The following is a 23,550-nucleotide window of genomic DNA, read 5'->3' as shown; positions in this document are numbered from 1 at the left end:
GCACAGACTGATACATTTATCATTATTATTTAATTGAATTTGCCCTTTCTCCGTGCATTATTACAACTGTCGCTGCAGTTCGTTCACCAGAAGATGGCACTAGTGGACTTAAACGCTCCAAAAGATGAGTCACTAAACCAGTGAGAGTAAAACTAGAGGTAAGTTTAGCAGAGAGGCTGGTAGACCTACCCACCTACAGTGGGTACGGAAAGTATTCAGACCCCCTAAAATTGTTCACTCTTTGTTATGTTGCAGCCATTTGCTAAAATCATTTAAGTTAATTTGTTTTCCTTATTAGTATACACACGGCACCCCATATTGACAGAAGAAAAAAAAAAAAAAAAACAATTGTTGAAATTTTTGCATTTATTAAAAAAGAAAAACTGAAGTATCACACAGCCATAATTATTCAGACCATTTGCTGTGACACTCTTTTTTATTTATTTCCTCCCACATTCCAAAAACATGCATAAAAGGTTAATGGGAGACTCTAAATTGCCCGTAGGTGTGAATGTGTGGGTGGTTGTTTATACAGTATGTGCCCTGCGATTGGCTGGCGACCAGTTCAGGGTGTACCCCGCCTCTCGCCCACAATCAACTGGGATAGGGTCCAGGATAAGCAGAATAGATGGTGAATGGATGAATGAATTATAACATTTAATAGATGACTGCCAAAAATTTAAATACTCATATCAGTAAAATTTATTGATTTTCAAAAGGAAAAACATCTTTACAGTTATTGATCAAATTACATGAAAATGAGCCATTGAATTATTTATTTAAGTAGCCAAAAAAACATACGGTTAAACAGAAGACTGTGCCACAAAGGAAGTCAGTTTACAGTAGTTTATTGTATAATATACAGTATAAACAAATTGATGAAGTCTTAACGGAATTTAAAAGTAGTGATGTCTGCAAAGAACATACCATACCATAAATGCACATGAGATTTGTGATACCATAAGATTTCTGCGAATTACCAAGTTAACATTTAAGTCACGAGCTCCACGGTTGAACATTTGCAAAACAAATCTGCAAAAAATAATTTAGAATAGCGGCGACACTGAATCACAAACCAAAAACTGTATGATCATATAACATTCAAGCTATTTTAATGCTGTACATGAATATATTTATTACACTGTATAGAGTATATGATACCTCAATATGATTACAACACAAAACACATTAGGACTGTTAATACAAACCCTAAATAAAGTCACAGACATTCTTGACTTAAGGAACCAAAGGAAAGAAAATGTCCGTCAAATATGCAAAATGCGTAAACAAGATGTATACAGAAACTTTCTATTGGGTTTAAACAACATGAAGTTGTCTGTGCAAATTGGAATGGACAAATAACAGTCCCACTATTGTTTTGTGTTTATAATACAATAATTAATTATTCATATAAGCTATCAGGTGGAGGAACTATGCAATTGAATAGCTTCTTCCAAATATTACGCTATGTTTGCAAATCATGATCTTGTGTGTGCAAACATTCACAATAATAATAATAAAATCCTGTTAAATTATAACCATTAATAAACTACTTTGAATATTTAGAAGACTGCACAGTATCCCCATAATCACGTTACCACACTTAGAGGGAAAAACAAACAAACAAACAAACAAAACGATGAATAACTGTGCTAAATATAGCAGTAAAACAAGTTGACTTGTGTACAGCATGAAATAAATCTTTAGTACTTCTAACAGCTTAATGAATAGCATTTACTGATAGCATATAACTTAAAAGATGCAACAGTTTCATACATATGTCACATTTCGTTGTGTGCTAAAAGTTATTACTGTAAACTAATTTTTTAATATATGTTCTTAAATATATCAATGTTTCGGAAGTCATCTTGAATAACCGTCTGCTTAATAGGGGCAATTAAATAGTTCATGAGACTCTTGTAAAGTGATCAAAGCTTTGATTTCTAAGGTCATGCCAATCATCCAGTAATATCAGTATATATCCAAATTTGACTTTGATACCTAGGAATAAACATTATACACTATGACAAAATAAGTGAACGATCATTTCATTTGTTTCTGGACGACATGCATCTTGATAAGGTTTCATTGACCAAGTTGTTTTTGTTGTTTTAATGTATTATTATTGTTATTATTATTATTATTATTTTAATTACAAATGTTTTACAGATGCCTCAAAGGCACCTGTAAGCAGCAAGACATTGAACAGGCAACATTTTATCCCAAGGTTGAACAAGATATTAGGTTTTAGTAGTACAGTGAAGCCCGGTATATTTATGGTTGAGCATTCGCTAATTCGCCTACTCGCATATTTTTGGAGGGAACCTATCCTCTGTTATACACTGGAAAATTCACCTGTTTGCTGTTTTTGTGCTCAGGCCAAAGCAATAACCGTATTGGTTTGGCATCAGCTGGTGTCATCTAGGTGCCAAGGAAACAATTTGAAGACACTATGATAAGCTTCATGGATACAAAAGGAGTCCTTTTGTGCGATCTATATGCAATTACAAGTGCTTTTAGGGAGCGGTGCCAATGACTTGTGGATTTTAGCTTCTCAGGGCAAGGCTTGGTCCCTATCTCCCACGATTAGTGAGGATTAACTGTATACACAAAATTTTAATGAGACTGAAGAATCCTGAAGTATACATGTGATGAATAGAGTAATAGTGGCAGTGAACAGCACTTGGTCTCCACAAAAAAATTTTTAGCAATGAGGAAAAGCTGTTGAAATTTACCCATATGCTTTTCGGAACAGATCAGCCATAATCCAAATTTTAGGCTCTGTAAAGCACGAATAAACTTAAGGGAAGTCAGGACACATCAGACAACAGTGCAGTCTTCATATGTGGATAGAGAAGGATAATGTTGACAAGGTATCTTGGTCACATACTCAAGCTGTTTGTCGTGTACCCTAAGATGTACAACTACAACTCAGTCCATTTTCTCTTTGTGAACAAGTTTAGGAGCATCCACAAAGTCTTGCCCATTAAAGAGGATGATTGTTGCTGTAATGGCGCTGCATGCGCCCCAAAACATCACATATGCAAAAGTCTCCGTCCATGTGTCACCTGAAAGACAACAAAGCCTAAATAGTATCAATGTGTTGCTTGGTATGCATCTCTGCATACGTTGAAATTGCACATTTTACAATCATACAATGTTTAAATATGTCAGATATTTAAACATTGTATGATTGTAAAATGTGCAATTTCAACGTTTATGCATTATGGGTATTAAATTTGAGAAATTTACATTACACCAAAGTTACCATGGCAATGATGCAATTCTTGTTTCTACAAGGTAGGGGTACAATCCAAATAACTTTAAAATGCTAAACTGACTGAACTGTAGGTTGGTCTTGAAAGTAAATTCATACAGACATATCGTGAGAAATACAAAGAATACAAGGGTCTTGGGATGTATGACAACTATTTCCCAAGGTTATAATTTCAAAAAGTACTTTGATAGTGCACTAATTTCTATGTATTTAAACATCTATCTGAAAAGAAACAAGTGGCTCACTTAAAGATTAAAAAATATATATAGATTTGAGTGTGGGAAAAATGTAGTCACATGTGTGGACTGGAATTTTTTTTTTTTAATTATTATTATTCTAGCGTGTTTGGTCATTGTCAAACTGGAAATGAAACAATCTGGAACTGACAAGGGTGTGTTTGGTAATAATTGCTCATGCGGATGGAATGACATATCAGGGCCTTTTTCATAAAAACAAAACAAAACAAAAAAAAAGACTTCCCAAATGATAGGGGTTTATTCATTTATAGTACTGGAACACGTATCTTCACTGAGGAAAAAAATAAATAAAATAAAATAAAATAATTGCTTTCTACTACTTTCTAGCCACTGGGACTCACCCACTTCAACGATTACAATAATTGTTACATGCACCAACAAGTATATTTTTCACTGCCAATTGTAAGTGAGGTTATTACAGTGGGTACGGAAAGTATTCAGACCCCCTGAAAATTTTAATTCTTTGATATATTGCAGCCATCCATCCATCCATTTTCTACCACTTATCAGAGGTCGGGTCGCGGGGGCAGTAGCTTGAGGAGCAGCGGCTCTACTCTGAGATCCTCCCGGCTGACCGAGCTTCTCACCCTATCTCTAAGGGAGAGCCCGGACACCCTGCGGAGGAAACTCATTTCGGCCGCTTGTATCCGGGATCTTGTTCTTTCGGTCACGACCCACAGCTCGTGACGATAGGTGAGGGTAGGAACGTAGATCGACCAGTAAATCGAGAGGTTCGCCAGAGATGCTCAATTGGTTTTAAGTCAGGGCTCTGGCTGGGCCATTCAAGAACAGTCACAGAGTTGTTCTGAAGCCACTCCTTCGTTATTTTAGCTGTGTGCTTAGGTTCATTGATTGTTGGAAGGTGAATCTTCGGCCCAGTCTGAGGTGCTGAGCACTCCCTGTACTTGGCCGCATTCATCTTTTCTTCGATTGCAACAAGTCTCCCTGTCCCTGCAGCTGAAAAACACCTCCACAGCATGATGTTGTCACCACCATGCTTCACTGTTGGGACTGTATTGGACAGGTGACGAGCAGTGCCTGGTTTTCGCCACACATACCGCTTAGAATTAAGGCCAAAAAGTTCTATTTTGGTCACATCAGACCAGAGAATCTTATTTCTCACCATCTTGGAGCCCTTCAGGTGTTTTTTTTTTTTTAGCAGGCTTTCATGTATCTTGCACTGAGGAGAGGCTTCCGTCGGGCCACTCTGCCATAAAGCCCCGACTGGTGGAGGGCTGCTGTGATGATTGATTTTCTAGAACTTTCTCCCATCTCCCGACCTCAGCCACAGTGATCTTTGGGTTCTTCTTTACCTCTCTTTACCAGTTTGGCCGGATGGCCAGCTCTAGGAAGGGTTCTGGTCCTCCCAAACGTCTTCCATTTAAGGATTATGGAGGCCACTGTGCTCTTAGGAACCTTAAGTGCAGCAGACTTTTTCTTGTAACCTTGGCCAGATCTGTAGCTTGACATAATTCTGTCTCTGAGCTCTTCAGGCAGTTCCTTTGACCTCATGATTCTCATTTGCTCTGACATGCACTGTGAGCTGTAAGGGCTTATATAGACAGGTGTGTGGCGTTCCTAATCAAGTTCAATCAGTACAATCAAACACAGCTGGACTCCAATGAAGGTGTAGAACCATCGCAAGGATGATCAGAAGAAATGGACCGCAGCAGAGTTAAATAAGAGTGTCACAGCAAAGAGTCTGAATCCTTATGAGTCTGTGATATTTCAGTTTTTCTTTTTTAAGAAATCTTAAATAAAAACTAAATAAAATAATAAAATACAAATTTCCACAATTCCGTTTTTTTCTGTCAATATGGGGTGACGCGTGTACATTAATGAGGAAAAAAACGAACTTAAATGATTTTAGCAAATGGCTGCAATATAACAGAGTGGAAAAATTTAAGGGGTCTGAGAACTTTCCGTACCCACTGTATATTGTCTTTTTACAGACAGTTTACAGTTTATGTGATTGTCGATCAGAAACTAGCCCACTCCATAGATATGGTTTTCAGACTGTCCAGTGAGGAGGCCATAGGTAAAAATTTGCCACCAATTTGAGAGATTCAGTTCTAATTTTAAATGAGTAATAACAACACAATAATCAGTAAGAAGTGCGGCAATGGTTTTCACAGTGAGTTGAAAATAGTGCTGATTAAACAGAAGTCAAGAACTTACCAGCCATGAGAAGACATACAATGCACATTGAGAATGCCACCAACATGACGATAGGTAGCTGTATAACAGGATTCAAAGACAACATTGAAGTTCAATGGTGCTGATGCAAATTGACAAAATACTGATCAACTGACCGTGAGGAACTTCCAGTCCTTCTGCACCCTCAGAGGACCGGGGCCGTCTGATTCATCAATGGCAAAATTACCCAGAAACAAATCAATTGAATCCTGCAACCAAATAAACGGGTGTGATGATCTTTGTGTTTCATCATCCAACCTATGTGCATTATATCTATGTATAAAATAAATTTGCCTGCCTCCAGTGGCCAAGGTGTGCACACCAGAAGGAGCAGCACAATGGCTATTGTATTAAAGCAAAAAACATTTAACATTCTATCCAACTGTTATGACTGTATGTTTTATACAATGAAACGTATGAATGGCATTTCCATTCACTTCAACCGGGAAAGTTGATTTGAGTAATAGGCATGGTCACAGAAGGAACTAAACTCATAAGTCAAGGTACCACTGTAATTGTATATGGTCACACGGGATGCTGTCACTGATGCTGTCATGCATCTACTCATCAGTTTTCTGAAAGCTGCGTAAAGCACACTACACATAAAAATAAATCTGACAGATTCCTGGTTTGAGCTCAATTCCTCCTTAAAACCAACTCAAAACAAAGGGCAATTATTGGATGGATCAAAAGATTATCCAGTGGTGTAGTAAGAGTGATTTTTTCCCTTCCCTGTTCAACTCCGATAACGGTCAGGGCAGACAAGTTAAACATGTTCAGCATTCAAGAGGAAATGCATAATTTTTTCTGTAATCAAAATGTACCCAATAAATTCCCTGTCCTAGTCATTATACCTTAAAATAACAGCTTTAATATAATCGTGGCCTTGCTATGGCGACCACGCATCGCCAACTTTAGTGGTCAATTAGGAGTATGTTGGACCATGCATTCATGACATTACGTTATCACCCCAATGAGTTCTGTAAGTGTTGAGCACATACTGTACATTCATAAGATTGTTTTTTCCCCCCCGCCCCAAAAACTCTGACCATTCAGTGACTTCTGATCTAATATCAATTATTTGGTATTTAGTAATGAGTATTGTCACTAAAGTCACACGTTTCAAAAATGGATTTTTAGCACGGCAAGAATGTATATGGTACTGTAACATACTTGTCTGAAGCCATCAGAGAAGTTGTTTTTGTAATAGCGGATCATAGAGTTCCAACCATCCATCAACAATCCCCAGTGTGTTCTTTTCCCTGTCCTGAGTAGGGGGAAAAGAGAAACTTTTGTCAAATAGAAGATATAAGAAACTCCAATCTTGGCAATCTAGAAAACACCAAGTTAGTCACTTGATATGTGAAAAGTGAGTGTTACTGTACCTTGTGAAGTCTGTTTTTAATGCACCAGTTCCTGCATACTGTACCGCACATGCATTTGCATTGTCAGCCCAAGCTGGTTAGAAAGCACAGAGATATAAGCGTAAGCTGACCCCACACGTGACATGCTAACAAGCAGATATTAGTATTACCATTTTTGTAGATCTTCTCAAAGTCAGCCTGTTCTTCAAGCCGCTGTCCTACATTTAGAACACCCATTCTCTGAAGACACACAACCGGATACACATTGCAAACCTCATTTAAATGTGCTTTTTCCCCCCCCTCAGTTAATGTTTACCTGTAGCTGAGACTGCAAGGAGCGTCGTGCTAAAAGGCTCTGGATGACATTGGTTCTGTCCAAGCAGTCCATACAGTTACTGCGGAAGACACCTTTCTGCTGGACTAGTACCTTTCCGTCCAAGTTAACCATGAAGTAACTGCACATAGAGAGAAAAGGATTGTCCCCTTCTTTGTTGTATAAAACTTCCATATTACCCGAAACACTTTCATATACATAATTCCAGCTTTTATTTCATAGTATTTACATCTAGATGTGTTAAACAACTCAGGACAGGGCACCTTTTGTCCGAAGCCACCCACTTTTTAAGTTGGAACAAACATTATTAAATTAAGTGAACAACATTTAATATTTGGTGGCATAATCCTTACTTGGAATAACTGCATCAAGCCTGCAACCCGTTGACTTCACCAGACTTGCATCCTTCATTTGAAATGCTTTTACAGGTCTTTACTGCAGCCTCTTTCAGTTCTTGTTTGTTTCTGGGGGTTTCTTCCTTCAGTCTCCTCTTCAGGAGGTAAAATGCATTCTCTATTGGGTTAAGGTCAGGGGATTGACTTGGCCAGTCTAAGACCGTTCACTTTTCCCCCCTGATGAAGTCCTTTGTTGTGTTGGCAGTGTCTTTTGGGTCATTGTCATGTTGCATTATGAAGCTTCTCCTGATTAGTTTGGATGCATTTTTCTGTAAACTCCCAGACAAAATAGTTTTGTAGACTCCAGAATTCATTCTGCTCCTACCATCATGAGTTACATCATCAATAAAGACTAGTGAGCCTGTTCCAGAAGCAGCCATGCAAGCCCAAGCCAAGACATTACCTCCACCATGCTTCACAGATGAGCTTGAGTCTTTTGGATCATAAGTAGATCCTTTCTTTCTTCATACTTTGGCCTTTCCATTACTTTGTTAGAGGTTAATCTTGATCTCATCAGTCTATAAAACTTTGTTCCAAAACCTTTGTGGTTCATGTTTGTACTTCTTTGCAGAATCCAATCTGGCCTTCCGATTCTTCTTGCTGATGAGAGGTTTGCATATTGTGGTATGGCCTGGATGTTTATTATCTCGAAGTCTTCGAACAGTGGACTGTGATACCTTCACCCTTTCCCTTTGGAGGTTGGCAGTGATATCACTGACTGTTGTCTTTGGGTGTTTCTTCACAGTTCTCACAATGTTTCTGTCATCAACTGTTGTTGATACCCTTGGCCGACCTGTTTTGTCTGTTGCTCAGTACGCCAGTAGTTTCTTTTTCAGGAGATTCCAAATTGTTGTATTGGCTATGCTCAATGTTTGTGCAATAGCTCTGATTGATTTTCCCTCTTCTCGCAGCTTCAAAATGGTGTGCTTTTCTCCCATAGACAGCTCTCTGGTCTTCATGTTTGCTTAACAGCAAATGTAGTTTTCACAGGTGAAACCCACAGCCAAAAACAAGCACTCTCTCATGTTTAAGCAATCAATCTAAAAGGCAACACAGCGACCTACGCGAGGATACTGTTCGTGGACTTCAGCTCAGCGTTCAACACCATCATCCCTGAACTCCTTTCCTCCAAGCTTCTCCAGCTCAGCGTCTCACCTGCCATCTGCCAGTGGATTTACAGCTTCCTGACGGAGAGGACACAGCAGGTGAGGCTGGGTGAGGCCACCTCATCCACACGCAGCATCAGCACTGGGGCGCCCCATGGTTGTGTCCTCTCTCCACTGCTCTTCTCTCTCTCTACACGAACGACTGCACCTCAACACACCCGGCTGTCAAACTCCTGAAGTTTGCAGAAGACACCACTGTCATCTGCCTCATCAAGGATGGTGACGAGTCTGCATATCGACAGGAAGTGGAGCGGCTGGAGCTGTGGTGCGGCCGACACAACCTGGAGCTGAACACGCTCAAGACTGTAGAGATGATCGTGGACTTCAGGAGGCATCCTTCGCCACAGCTGCCCCTCACGCTGTCCAGCTGCCTTGCATCAACCGTCGAGGCTTCATGTTCCTGGGAATTACAGTCGCTCAGGACCTGAAGTGGGCGATCAACATCAACTCCGTCCTCAAAGAGGCCCAGCAGAGGATGTACTTCCTGCGGCTTCTGAGAAAGCACGGCCTGCCACAGGAGCTGCTGAGGCAGTTCTACACAGCAGTCTTGGAATCAGTCCTGTGTTCTTCCATCACAGTCTGGTTTGGTGCTGCTACAAAAAAGGACAAACTCCGACTGCAACAGACAATCAAAACTGCTGAAAGGATTGTCGGTACCCCACTACCCACCCTTGAGGACTTGCACGCTCCCAGAACTAAGACAAGAACGTGCAAAATCCTCTCGGACCCTCCACATCACACCCCAGCTCTTCCACCTCCTTCCCTCAGGTAGGCGCTACCGATCAATGCAAACTACAACTAGCAGACATTCCAACAGCTTCTTCCCTCTTGCAATCAACTTCTTAAACACCTAACCTACAATTCCATTGCAACATGCTGGCAATTTTTTGGACTTGAGTTCGTTGTCACATTTCTGTGGGGCCAATTGTATATTACTCGTGCACTCACTGTAGTAGTCTCACCATGCTGCACTATTTGCATATCTGTTTTTGACCAATACCGGCCACTCATGCGAGAGTAGCATCTGCTCCATTTGCACACTGACTGAGGAGTATCTGCAACATTTGCACAATCAACATTGTCCCAGACTATCGTACTACTCGCTTGAAGTCTCGGCACCCTTTGCACAATGGTCATTGCACCGGACTATTGTAATATTAGTCATTCGAACTGCTCTAAGTGCTAGAGGACTCTGCATCTTTTGCATAATTGTCAAAAAAATACAAAATTTACCAGCATTACCAGATAACTAGCAACCCTTTATGGCTCAGTGACTGTTTTTCTCAATGTCTTTATGTCTCAAAAGTGTTCTCTGTCAATTGACTGTCTGTTGTCATACTAGAGCGGCTTCAATTACCGGAGACAAATTCCTTGTGTATTTTTTGGACATACTTGGCAAATAAAGATGATTCTGAACACCGGAGTACCTATAAACACCCATCAGTCACATGTTCCAATACGTTTGCTCACTTGAAAAGTATTTGGGTTCAAACAAAAGGTGCTCTGTCCTGAGTTGCTCAACACATCTAGATGTTAATACCATGAAATAAAAGCTGGAATTCGGAAGTTTTGTCTCATATTCATCTTTTGATGTGAAACCCAAATGTCTTCAGTATATAACAAAAACAAAGGAATTGACCTTGCCATTCCAATACTTATGGAGGGGACTGTAGCTGCTGTGTGACGTACCTGTATTCATCTTGTGTCTCAGCTACAGCATCCACCAAGATCTGGAGACGATCCCATCTCATGTGGCTACACTCTTTGTGGAAGTCAAAGGCTATGTAACTGAGGATGGAGACCAAAATGTTAAAAACCTGTGAAAGATTGCCTCATCTTGTTTCTTTTATGGCGGCACGGAGGACAACTGTTTAGCACATCTGCCTCACAGTTCTGAGGACCCGGGTTCAAATCCGGTATCACCTGTGTGAAGTTTGCATGTTCTCCCCGTGCCTGTGTGGGTTTTCTCCAGGTACTCAGGTTTCCTCCCACATCCCCCAAAAATGCATCGTAGGTTAATTGAAGACTCTAAATTGCCCGTATGTGTGAATGCGAGTGCAAATGGATTTTTGTTTATATGTGCCCTGCGATTGACTGGCGACCAGTTCAGGGTGTACCACACCCTTCTCGCCCACAGTTAGCTGGGATAGCCTCCAGCACACCCGCGACCCTAGTGAGGATAAGCATATTACATTGAAAAAATGTGCTCATCAGATAATCCCTCAGGCAATAAAAGATTCACATACAAAGATCATGTTAACTGCAACCTTTGTTCGCCACATCAGTGTACTCACTGCAAACCCAAAATTTTAGTGGGTGGGGGAAATGTAACTGATACTGAAACATACAGTGGAAACCATAACGGCCGTGCGGCCCAATGCGTCAGTCACGTGATGCAATGCGGGCGCTGTCGCCCGCGCGGGAGTATCAAGAAGCCTTAAGGGACAGCCCGGACACCCTGCAGAGGAAACCTATTTCGGCCACTTGTATCAGTGATCTTGTTCTTTCTGTCACAACCCACAGCTCATGACCATCGGTGAGGGGAGGACTGTATATCGGGTGGAAAACTGAGAGGTTTGCATTTTGGCTCAGCTTCTTCTTTACCACAACAGAGCGATACAGAGTCCGCATCACTGCAGATGCTGCACTGATCCGCCTGTTGATCTCCCGCTCCTTTCTTCCCTCACAGGTGAACAAGACCCCGAGATACTTTAACTCCTCCCCTTGGGGCAGGCTCTCTTCCTCGACCGAGAGTGGCACTTCACCCCCTTCCAACTGAGGACCAGGGCCTCAGATTTGGAGGTGCTGATTTTCATCCCAGCTGCTTCACATGACTGCAAACCACTCCAGTGAGAGTTGAAGTTCACAGCTTGATGAAGCCATGAGAACCACATCATCTGCAAAAAGCAGAGACGTAAAACTGATGTCACCAAACCGGAGCCCCTCAACATCTTGGCTACGCCTAGAAATTCTGTCCATGAAGGTAATGAACTGAATCAGTGACAAAGGGCAGCCTGGACGGAGTCCAACTCTCACTGTAAACATTTTCAAGTTACGGCTGGCATTGCAGACCAAACTCTTGACGCCGCTCGTACAGAGACTGAACAGCCCTTATCAAGGGGTCCGGTGCCACATACTCCCAGAGCACCCACCCTCCACAGGACTCCCCGAGGGACACAGTCGAACGCATTTTCCAAGTCCATAAAACACAAGTAGACTGGTTGGGCGAACTCCAATGCACCCTCCAGAACCCTGCTGAGGGTGTTTTTTTTTTTTTTTTTTTTTTTTTTAAATCTCCCCACCTTTCCTAGTTTACAATATTTGGTGAATTCCGCAATATAAGAAGAAAGGGGACTCACGTTCACCGTGGAGTAATTTTACTGCATGTATACCATCCAATATAAAGCAGTCTCTGTTGCAAATGACTATCTACTATGATTCGTGAACACCGAGGCCCTCGTTAAGTGAATATGTTACAGGGTGAATGCTCAGGGCTGAATCATGAACTGAATGACGAAGTACAGAACGAGTCGAAAATTCATTTGAACTAATTCTTATATTTCAGTACAGTTAAATGAATTGTTGTCATCACTATTACTGATGCCAATGTAAAAGTATATTCACACAAAATTAATGGACCAAGTGAGGGCGCAAGGTCAATCAAACCCTAGTTTTATTCGGGTTTTACATTCTCATTTCAGTTTTAAACCATATTTCCACTGAAATTTTAGATCGAATTCCCCATTTGCATTCAGAGGGTCCGATGTAAACCTTCCATCTGAAAGAGCATTAACACCCACTTAGCCATACGAGTTGGATTAGAGTCGGAAGACGTAGCGGATGTACAGTATGTAGCATTGTTGCTATTTTTCTGTAGGCTATGTTGTTTTTAAAACATGCCACAAAAAATAAAAACAATAAAATTAGTACTACTTACTTGAGCATACCATTATTCATACTGGACACCATCTTGGCAAATGCCTGTTCAAGTGGCTTTTCAGACCCTTTCTGATTTACCTGGAAAACAATGCACAATATATATACAGGTATATAGAAAATAGTACTTTCATAATATTTTTGAAAAGTTTTTTTAAATGAACGAATACAGCATAACGGTCAAACGCAATCTGTTTCAAGAAGCCAATATTTCACATAGGAAATGAAAATAAGTTCCAGCGTCAAACTGTAGCCATCAATAAAACCTTTACCGTCAATGTTTAAAAGGAACGAGTTAATGGTGAGAACATTGGGACTTACTCCATAGTTCTGTACTTAAAATGAGCTCTGCAGGGGGGGGGGGGGGGGGGGGGGGGGGGGGAACTCTCCCAAAATTGACTCAGTAGTAATTTTAGGCTCCTTTTCTGATAAAATAATTTATTTCCAGCCAGATTTTGGCCCGCCCACATTTTGGACACTGGACACCTTTCTGACACGTAGATGGCAGAATGCGAGGACATTTCCTCATTGAACGTGTATGTATTGAAAGTCTGGATGTATATTTTTCACAATAATGAGTGACAGTGATTGTGAAACATTTTGGAAGGCTGTTTAAAAAAAATAAATAAAAAGAAATTAAAAAATAATCAAAAAAAGAAAATCTAGCCACATCATGCCATGTGAAGTAATTTTTGCAGATTAATTTCCGCATCTCTCATCTTAATTTTGTATTGACTGCATCACTATTTATCCCCACATACACCTCTGAAAATATCAGAACAATCGATCATCCCACATGAGGAAGTGCTTTCCTTTCCACATACAGTATATACATGGCTTTCGTCATCTTAATTTTTTAATTCATTACACCACAAATGCCTCTATGCCTCCCAATAGAGTTCCTACAGATCACAAAGCATTTATGTCGGTGACAATGGTTAAGAGACGCGGACTTTGGTTGGGCGTCATAACGTCAGAAAACGAGGGCATCCATCTGCCGGGCAAAAGAGTTACATCGCTTTATGTCCTAAATCTATGGCTGATCTTCAAAATTTATGAGTTGGCCTACATCCCCATTTATGCCATCACGTGATTTCTTTACTTATTTTTTTTTAATTGTCATGGTAAACTAAGCATTTTGTAGCTAAATCATGGAATAAAACAAATGACAATTTATTGAAAGACAGATTACAAGGAATCAAATACCTGTACAGTATACAGTACAAAAGCTCAGTTGTGAACGCATCGCTTCCCCGTGCCTGTGGGCAAGCTGATAGAGAGTTTGTTGACGGTGCACGTCTTAACAGTAACAGTAACAGTGTTTCGTTACGTTATCAGTAAATGTGAGATAAATAGACTGACGTCTCGCTGTTTATCATCGGAAGACGTTACAATACTTTATGTCAAAATATGACACTTTATAGTATTGTACATTCCTTCGTCCACACTATTGCAATGTCTCCAGTTGTTTATTTTGTAGTTTTTTTCCCCAAAAATTGTCATTTTCAAGGTGCATGTCCACCTGACAGCAACAGTATATAAAATATGACCAATTACTGCCACCTTATAATATAGTACATTCCTTTTTCTACACCCGGCTATGTAGTGATTTTGGTCCCACTTTTGCCCTCCAAGTCACACCAAGACAACGAGGCGTGTCGATTTTGGGGATGAAAAAAGGGCATTCCAAAGGCAATTTATTGTTTAAACAATTGCTCCAAAATTCATTGATATTGTTCGAAATGACTGCCAGTTTCATTTTCTTGCGCAACAATTACATAAAGACAACTTGTAGGTGAAATATGGACCATGAAGACCACATATCTCCTTTAAGTAACATTTTTAAAAAAGCCAAAGAAAAATAGGAACACACATAGTTGGTATAGTTGAGATGCATTGAACAGCTCTTAGCTAACGTCAAAAATGATATCACGGTTGACCGTGAGTTGAGGTTTTATGCATCATTAGAAGTGTAATCCTCCAGAATTCTTTTGTCAAATTCAGACTTGACATTTGGCATAACTGAATTTGGATGTTTGACTCACCAGATTAAGAACGGTTTGTTTCCCATAGATTAGGAGCTGAGAGTCAAAATGGCTCTGGAAACCATCCAACTGAAACATGTTTCCAAGTGGTTAGTATCAACTTCTCTCCATTGAAAGAACACCACACCAACTCCTGTAAAGGCCTGTTCTTACATGACTGGTTGTTTTGCTGATAATAGGTTTAGGTTTGTATTTAAGGTTGGGCCTTTGACTCCAGTAAAAAGGCATAGATCCTCTTGTCTGTGGTGCAAAACAAATATTGTGAAATTATTCAGCAACTTTTAAACACGCTCGTAATGAATGACATAATGAATCCACTCAAAGCTGACCAGCCACAGTAGTCATACTTGCCTGCACAAAGGAAGCTTTGGCTCCCTCATATACAACTATCTGCTCAGTTTCAACAAAGTTAGCAGCATGGCCTTCTGAGTCGATTCCTGGAGAGCAGAGTACAGAGAAGCATGTAGAAGCAAGCCTGCAAAATGCACCTTTTCTGCTTCTCAGTGTAAAGATTCCCAGGAAAACAGTCAAACGCAAGTTAGGTTGAATGCAGATCATCAGAACCAAAATTACAATACAAACATCTTATTTTTGTTTGCTCCATTATAGTCATAGCATGTGACTTAAGTGATTTGGAAATACTAGACAGACTGTATATACTTTCTACCTTCTTGGTGCAGCTACATGCTTTTTTGTTACCTCTCACATAGTATCTGACACCAGCCCGGAAGCAACTTCTCCGGGATATGAGGATCCACTCAAAGATCTTCCCATTGATACGACACGGTTTCATGACAATGACTGGACCGAAAGATCAAGGAAAGTATTCTGTTAAGTGTTCCTTTAAAGGACAAATCTTATAATTTCTCCATTCTCCATTGTCAATTAAACATATGCGGTAAAAAGGATACAGCCGTGTACAACAGGGAGAGCAAACCTGTGGAGCTATAGGAAGTTACATCATAAATCAGCGGTTAAGACGAATTGTAAAAATACGGAGCTATTAAGTGAAAGCGGGTTTTGCCTCAAAGGACAGTCATGTTACCTCTGGTTCTGCTGCCAGCTCACGGAGGAGATTTGCATTCCACACAAACCTCTGATCTGCCTGAAACACATCAGCCACACACTTCATCATCTATATATCAGTTCTGGTTTGTGAGCTGTGAATTTGTAATTCTGTAAATGGCAGAAGGTTACATTTGATTAACAAAGCATTCACTTTGGCATAGGGGTTCTCTTCTATACCGCCTAAGCTGTTCAAGGGTTTCGAGGAAGGCGGTCACCAGACGACACAGGGCACATACAGAGACAGACAACCATTCACGCCGTCACAGTTTGGGAAATGAACCCGTACCATGACACAATAATTGACAACCCCTTAACCGCTTTACATCATACCTTGCGAACGGGCGGGACACGGGTGCGGACTTATTCTCCATTTTTTCTTTTTTAAAAATGGTAGTCACCATTATAAGAGACAGATATTTTTGGGAGTGCTTTATCAATGAACCATGAATTTGAGGTCTCTCTCATACTTGGCCAGTTGTCCTATAGAGTCCTGGAGCAATAGCTCTCCCTCCCTCGTCTCCAACAGGCCCACACTTACAATGCTCTGCACTCATCTGCGCCCAAGAACATTTATGTACATCATCCCTTTGATACGGCGGACGACTGGTCAGCACATCCGCCTCACAGTTCTGAGGACCGGGGTAGGCAGACGCTCAATTGATCAATTGAATAAAAACATTAATTCAGTGTGGCGAATACGGCATACAACTATAAATTCCCTTTGATCATAAGCATGTTTATTTGTTGGATCACTCACCCTCTCAAACAGGCTCATCTCCTGGAAGTCAGGGCTGGTATTGGCCAGCCGCTGAAGGGTGTGTGTCAGGTCGTAATCAGTGCAAAAGTAGAAACCGTCTGTCGTCAGCACATTATTTAGCATGGATAGGAAGGTCTTATTCTCCTGAGACTAGAAAAGGACAGAAAAATAACATCTGTTACAGGGGCTCGAAAAATTACATACCCCTATGTAGTAGCTGTAAAAGATGTCGAAGAAGCAGACTAAAGTATGCCAGACCATTGTTCCCTAATGTGCAAACCTCACTTTTTGTGGTATACTTTTTTTCAAGCTAAAAATATCACAACCTCACAAGGTTATTGTTTAAAATCGGATCCCCTTTAGCCTTCACCATAGTGGGGAATATTCTTCCTGGTGTCCCTCACAGAAATTACAAACAAGTGAACATTATTCTTTAAAAATAATAATAATAATAAATAAATAAATAAAAACAATAATAATAAATTTAAAAAAATAAACAAAATGAAATAAAACTCCAGCTAATAATAATAATAATAATAAATCATCTAGGCCACCACCGATCGGAAGTTTTATCCCACAGCTGTCTTAAATAAACAGCATTTTTAATTACCAAAATATATTTGTGTTTTTCTGTAATGGTTAATAGACCACTATGTAGAATCTTTCACCAAACTTGGATGTAAATGCTCAAATATAATTAACGTTCCATGAATTTTCGAAAATACCGTTTTCCCCAAAAAATCTGAATAATCCATCAAGTTATTTTTTGATTAAAAAGTCAAACTGTAGCAAAATGCATTCATGAACAGAAAAGGCTGCTTTTTGAATGATATGATTTGTTTAACTTTGACTTTTCAGAGAAGCCTGATGAGGTGACTCAAATTTGAGAGTACAAAGGTCAAGACTTTGAAAAAAAAGTGAGGCTGCATTGCTTTGCACCCTGGATAGAAAGCCTTTTTTAGTGTGGAGAAGACTGTGGTTGTGTGCAAATTGTGCAACAAGGAGTGAGGCACATCAAGCCTGCGGCGTCACCTCAATGCAAATATGCTGCAGTGAGCGCAGACACCAGAGGTAATGTTAGCGCCAACAGTTCTAGTACAAGGAAGGCTAGTTTGTCTTGCTGAATGAGAAGAATAAACAGACTTGAGTTATTGCGAGGTAAAGGTGACATATTATTTGTCTCCGCTGCAGCTTTCCACTACATGAATAAAGTGAATAAACTTTTTTTTTTTTTTGCTTGTTGTGAAATTAATCACAATTATTATAGTTCTTTTTTAAAACTGATTTGCACCAAGAATTTAGATAACGGTTAGTGGGTGTGAAATACGCCATCTACTTAGATTTCAATCTTTTACTAATGTTCCAAATACCAGCTGCTCAATTGCATGTTCACTCTAACAGATTGCGCACATTGATGGCAACAGGTGTAAAAGTGGTGTAGACTGCCGTATTTAATTGAGGGTTATGCACTTTAGGTAGCACTGATGATTTTCACCATGAGTAGGGAGAGCACCACAAAATGATGTTCCCAGTGTCTGCTGCAGCCCTGAGGGAATTTGGCCATTTTTTCCCCCCAACGATTTTTACCTGTGAAAGGTTACACTCGGTTACGTTGTCGGAATTGTAGTGTGTGGTATGCTATCATGCAGTATGCAGCATAATGTACTGGCATTCTTGTTTTTTTGGTTTTGTTTTCATTGTATATGAATAGTGTTTGATTGAGCAAGAGATGTACGGTCCTTTTTCCCCCCCCAAACACTGCTATTTTTCTGAAGACAACTACTGTATACATCTCTACCATGTTCTTGAGAACAAAACCACTGCAATACCTGCAGTTTATCTCAGAGGGTTTGTTTCGCAATCAGTATTAAATTTCTACTGCCTTACAACACCAATATTCTGAATTACAATCCACATGTTTCTGTAGCGTTTGCTAGCTTTCCCTGTCTTTGCATGGGTTCTTATACCTGGATCTCTGATAGATGCAAAATTGTCTTCTTGTAAGAGATGATATCAAAATCCACTGCTTTCCACACTGCGTGACCCAGGAGGCTGCCCACATTTTTCTTCCTTGTGATGACGATTAGGTACATCCCTGTGTAAAGTCAGTTGGTGCAATATCTGTCATACTGAACAACGTACTGAATATCCGTCAATAAAATACTCTATAGTACCTACCAGCAACCAAGCGAATGGTTCCCATGATACCACAAATAGGCCTGGTCACCGCTGATGCAGGGATGTCCTTTTTACCTGTGAAAACACGACAGATTAGCCGTTTTAGAACAGGGGTCTTCAACCCTTTTCACTGTGAGAGCGGTTTTGACAAGATAAAAACAGCTGGAGAGGCCCTCTATGAATACGGATAAATGTCACCTGTCAAGTCAAGATCAAGTAGTCACCCAGCATTACAATAGCACCGATCGACACAATTATGCTTGCCAGACATTTCCAAGAGGAAATAAGTGACTTTTGTTTAAAGAACAAAAATGGCACTGTATTCATAGAATGGATATAAGTAAAGGCATTTGAATCGCAGCAGATCTTAGTAATAGTAATCTTTGAGTAATCTCAAGAAAGGTTGTTCACTGTGTACAGTCAAATATATTTTTCGTTAGTTAATCAAGATGTTTGGTTTGTAACACATATTTGTCTCATGTAGTTTGTGTAAACGCCTTCTTACTTGTGAGCGTCATCTCATTTGACACCCTGTCGATAGCCAGGACAGCATCAGCCCCTTCATCGCAGGCTTCGATGAAAAACTTTTCTGGGGTGGTGTGTCTGACGAGAGATAGGGAAACATAAGAATTTGCAGGTGTATGCTGTAGGTAGAGTAGCTAGCTGGCAACTGAGAGCGTACCCTCCGTCCACCTTCGGGTGGGGGGGACGGGTCCTGACTGTTGTTTGTGCGTATGCACCAAACAGCAGTTGAGAGTACCCACCCTTTTTGGAGTCCTTGGAGGGGGTGCTGGAGAGCGCTCCCGCTGGGGACTCCATCGTTCTGCTCGGGGACTTCAATGCTCACGTGGACAATGACAGTGGATTGGGGTGATTGGGAGGAACGGCCCCCCCGATCAGAACCCAAGCGGTGTTCTGTTATTGGACTTCTGTGCTCGTCACGGATTGTCCATAACGAACACCATGTTCAAGCATAAGGGTGTCCACACGTGCACTTGGCACCAGGACATCCTAGGTCGCAGTTCGATGATCGACTTTGTGGTCGTGTCATCGGACTTGCGGCCGCATGTCTTGGACACTCGGATGAAGAGAGGGGCGGAGCAGTCAACTGATCACCACCTGGTGGTGAGTTGGCTCCGATGGTGGGGGAAGATGCCGGTCCGACGTGGCAGGCCCAAACGTATTGTGAGGGTCTGCTGGGAACGTCTGGCGGAATCCCCTGTCAGAAGGAGTTTCAACTCCCACCTCCGACAGAACTTTGCTCATGTTCCGGGGGAGGCGGGGGACATTGAGTCCGAGTGGACCGTGTTCCGCGCCTCCATTGGTGAGGCGGCCGACCGGAGCTGTGGCCGTAAGGTGGTCGGTGGCTGTCGTGGCGGCAATCCCCGAACCAGTTGGTGGACACCAATGGTGAGGGATGCTGTCAAGCTGAAGAAGGAGTCCTATCTGGCTTTTTTTTGCCTGTGGGACTCCTGAGGCAGCTGATCGGTACCGGCTGACCAAGCACAATGCAGCTTTGGTGGTCGCTGAAGCAAAAACTCGGGCATGGGAGGAGTTCGGTGAGGCCATGGAGTAACACTTCCGAACGGCTTCAAGGAAATTCTGGTTCACCATCCGGCGTCTCAGGAGAGGAAAGCAGTGCACCACCAACACTGTGTATAGTGGGGATGGGGCGCTGCTGACCTCGACTCGGGACATTGTGAGTCGGTGGGGAGAATACTTCGAAGACCTCCTAAATTCCACCGACACACCTTCCCATGAGGAAGCAGAGTGTGGGTTCTCTGAGGCGGGTTCTCCTATCTCTGGGGTTGAGGTCACCGAGGTGGTTAAAAAGCTCCTCGGAGGCAAGGCCCCGGGGGTGGATGAGATTCGCCCGGAGTTCCTCAAGGCTCTGGATGTTGTGGGGCTGTCCTGGTTGACACGCCTCTGCAACATCGCGTGGACATCGGGGACAGTGCCTCTGGATTGGCAGACTGGGGTGGTGGTCCCCCTTTTTAAGAAGGGGGACCGGAGGGTGTGTACCATCTACAGGGGGAATCACACACCTCAGCCTCCCTGGTAAGGTCTATTCAGGGGTGCCGGAGAGGAGGGTCCATCGGGAAGTTGAATCTCAGATTCAGGAGGAGCAGTGTGGTTTTCGTGGACCAGCTCTACACCCTCGGCAGGGTCGTCGAGGGTGCATGGGAGTTCGCCTAACCGGTCTACATGTGTTTTGTGGACTTGGAGAAGGCGTTCGACCGTGTCGCTCGCGGAGTCCTGTGGAGGGTGCTTCGGGAGTATGGGGTACCGAACCCCCTGATACGGGCTGTTCGGTCCCTTTAAGACCGGAGTCAGAGTTTGGTCTGCATATCCGGAAGTAAGTCGGACTCGTTCCGGTGAAGGTTGGACTCCGCCAAGGCTGCCCTTTGTCACCGATTCTGTTCATAACTTTTATGGACATAATTTCAAGGTGCAGCCGAGGCGTAGAGGGGGTCTGGTTTGGTGGCCTCAGTATTACATCTCTGCTTTTTACACATGTGGTTCTGTTGGCTTCATCAAGCCGTGATCTCCAACTCTCACTGGAGCAGTTCGCAGCCGAGTGTGAAGCGGCTGGAATGAGAATCAGCACCTCCAATAAATGTATCCTTTTTTTAAAGTTTTTTTTTTTACCAAGGCATTGAATAGTGCCGGAAAATGGTAATAATAATAATTTAAAAAAAAAACACTAGCACAGTTTTGATTGATTGAGTAGTGTCACATGACAAGAGTTACAGTTCCCATAATTTGCCTGTGTATTTCTCTAACTACTACAATACTACTACTACCTTAAAATGCTCAAAAGAAATGTGCTGGTTAAACTTCTCAAAATAATTTAATAATAAATATTATTGAGTCTGTATAAAAGATTCCTCAAGTCCACTGAACTGGCACTGTATTTGATTATTACCAAAATGTCGTCCAATCTATCTAAGGGTGAAATTAACAAGAAACAAAGAAATTATGAAAAGGCTTGAAAAAAAAACAACAAAAAAACTTCCCCAGAAACAAAAAAATAGAGCTCATAGAAACAGGTTGCGTAACATACTGTAGAGCAAGATTCCTGCAGAAGAAAAGTGTGACGTATTGATTAGCGTCGGTGACAAATTGAACTAGAGATATGCATGTACACTGCTCTAGTGAGAGAGCTGCACAAACACCCTTTTGTTGCCTTTTCATAATCCAAACCAAACTAAAGACTGTGTACACTGTTCACAGCCCACACCAACGTTTGCTCAAAAAGATGATTTAGTCTTTCCGGTTACGGTATGTTGAAAGAAATGCTCTCTCTCTCTCTTCCCTTTAAAAACATGTTACACAAGGAGAGTTCACTCATCCAGCAAAGGCAAAAACGACATTTTGAATGTCCTGTAAATAGTCTTGACTAAATCATGGTGTGACAAGACAGTGAGTGTTGAGAAGTAAGGGTCAAAAGCTAGGTCACAAATGTGAGGTGCCAGTTGATACCATACATGAATACACGTTTCTGGCTCATATTTTACTTTCACATGAATGTGACCCATGTTAGCCTCGACCATGACTGTTCCACTGCCACAGGCAAATATTTGTAACGCAAAAAAAAGCGGTACAAATAATTACATTCTAGGAATAAATTGACAACAACTAGTCCTTTGTGGGTTTGTATGGGAGCTACGGTGAAAAATACTAACTGCCTCTCTGTTCTCGTATATCATTCCCAAATTGGTTATATGTGCATACAGACAAAAACCCAGCTCAGTCTTCGATATTTTGCCGTGATACAGACTAATTACTGTATTCATGATAAATGGGGAGTTTAAACTTCAACACTTCCGGACGGCGAACTTTAGCGGTCTTGTCACCTCGTTTATAAAAGCTACATTTCCGCCCAGGTTATGGCTATCACCGTCTTGCCGCTTGATTCCAGGGTGCAGTTTGACCGACGTCGAGATTAGGTGTTTAAAAAATAAACGGTGTTAAATGTACAGTACTTACAAATTGTATCGCTCGTAAGCGGTCGCCATCTTCGCTGCGTCGACCTAACCAAAGCGACACCAGAGTGACAGCGTCCGACTTTGTGTTGCCAGCTCAGAGATGTTGAACGCGGAAGAAACCTTCGTGTTTAAATTGATGCTTGTCTATGCAATCTGGCAACCACGGAAGGCGTAACACGGGTAGAAATTAAAACTAGATACGCAAGCACACTGTAGCAGCCCGGCTAAGTGACGTAGCTACGTGGTGGCCAAATTGGTGGGGGCAATTTTAATCATAAAAAACAATGCATGTATTTAAAACTAAACCATAACTTGCTCATTTATCAACCGATTTTCATGAGGTTTGCTTTTTTGTCAATAGCACCACATTTGATAATGAAAAATAGATAATTTGTTAAGAGTCCCAAAAATATTTTCATCTATTTGAGGTTAACCTCTGTTCCTTTGTTGTGATTATACGGCGTTGTGTGGACCGTGTGTAGCACAATATGCAGGCATCCTTGTTATTTTTGTTTTTGTGCGGTCCAAAACACGGACTGCCCCAACACTTTGTCCCTACTAGTTTAGCGTCGCCGTAGGCACGTAGGT

The 23,550-nt window shown here is 41.5% G+C and overlaps 1 protein-coding gene across 2 annotated transcripts; it reads right to left on the bottom strand.

The window, feature by feature from the left end:
* Nucleotides 1-832: 832 nt before the first annotated feature.
* On the bottom strand, nucleotides 833-23,116 carry sacm1la (SAC1 like phosphatidylinositide phosphatase a). 2 transcript variants are annotated; one of them, XM_061759805.1, is made up of 20 exons: nucleotides 22,964-23,116; nucleotides 19,479-19,576; nucleotides 18,974-19,048; nucleotides 18,763-18,890; nucleotides 16,796-16,945; nucleotides 16,016-16,075; nucleotides 15,882-15,915; nucleotides 15,670-15,771; nucleotides 15,322-15,407; nucleotides 15,124-15,210; nucleotides 14,971-15,039; nucleotides 12,927-13,006; nucleotides 10,679-10,777; nucleotides 7,411-7,549; nucleotides 7,265-7,334; nucleotides 7,116-7,188; nucleotides 6,904-6,997; nucleotides 5,847-5,939; nucleotides 5,713-5,770; nucleotides 833-3,068 (listed from the first exon to the last, which is right to left on the bottom strand). In XM_061759805.1, exons 1-20 carry the CDS (start codon nucleotides 22,990-22,992, stop codon nucleotides 2,932-2,934), a joined length of 1,761 nt encoding a protein of 586 aa, XP_061615789.1. In that variant the 5' UTR covers nucleotides 22,993-23,116; the 3' UTR covers nucleotides 833-2,931. The 2 variants fall into 2 exon arrangements, with proteins under 2 accessions (XP_061615789.1, XP_061615790.1); XM_061759806.1 differs by lacking the exon at nucleotides 19,479-19,576 and having other exon boundaries at nucleotides 22,964-23,080.
* Nucleotides 23,117-23,550: the final 434 nt, after the last annotated feature.

This window comes from Phyllopteryx taeniolatus, chromosome 21 (genome assembly GCF_024500385.1).
Source record: "Phyllopteryx taeniolatus isolate TA_2022b chromosome 21, UOR_Ptae_1.2, whole genome shotgun sequence".
NCBI classification, from domain to species: Eukaryota; Metazoa; Chordata; class Actinopteri; order Syngnathiformes; family Syngnathidae; genus Phyllopteryx; species Phyllopteryx taeniolatus.
This window is presented reverse-complemented; position numbering and strand designations above follow the sequence as displayed.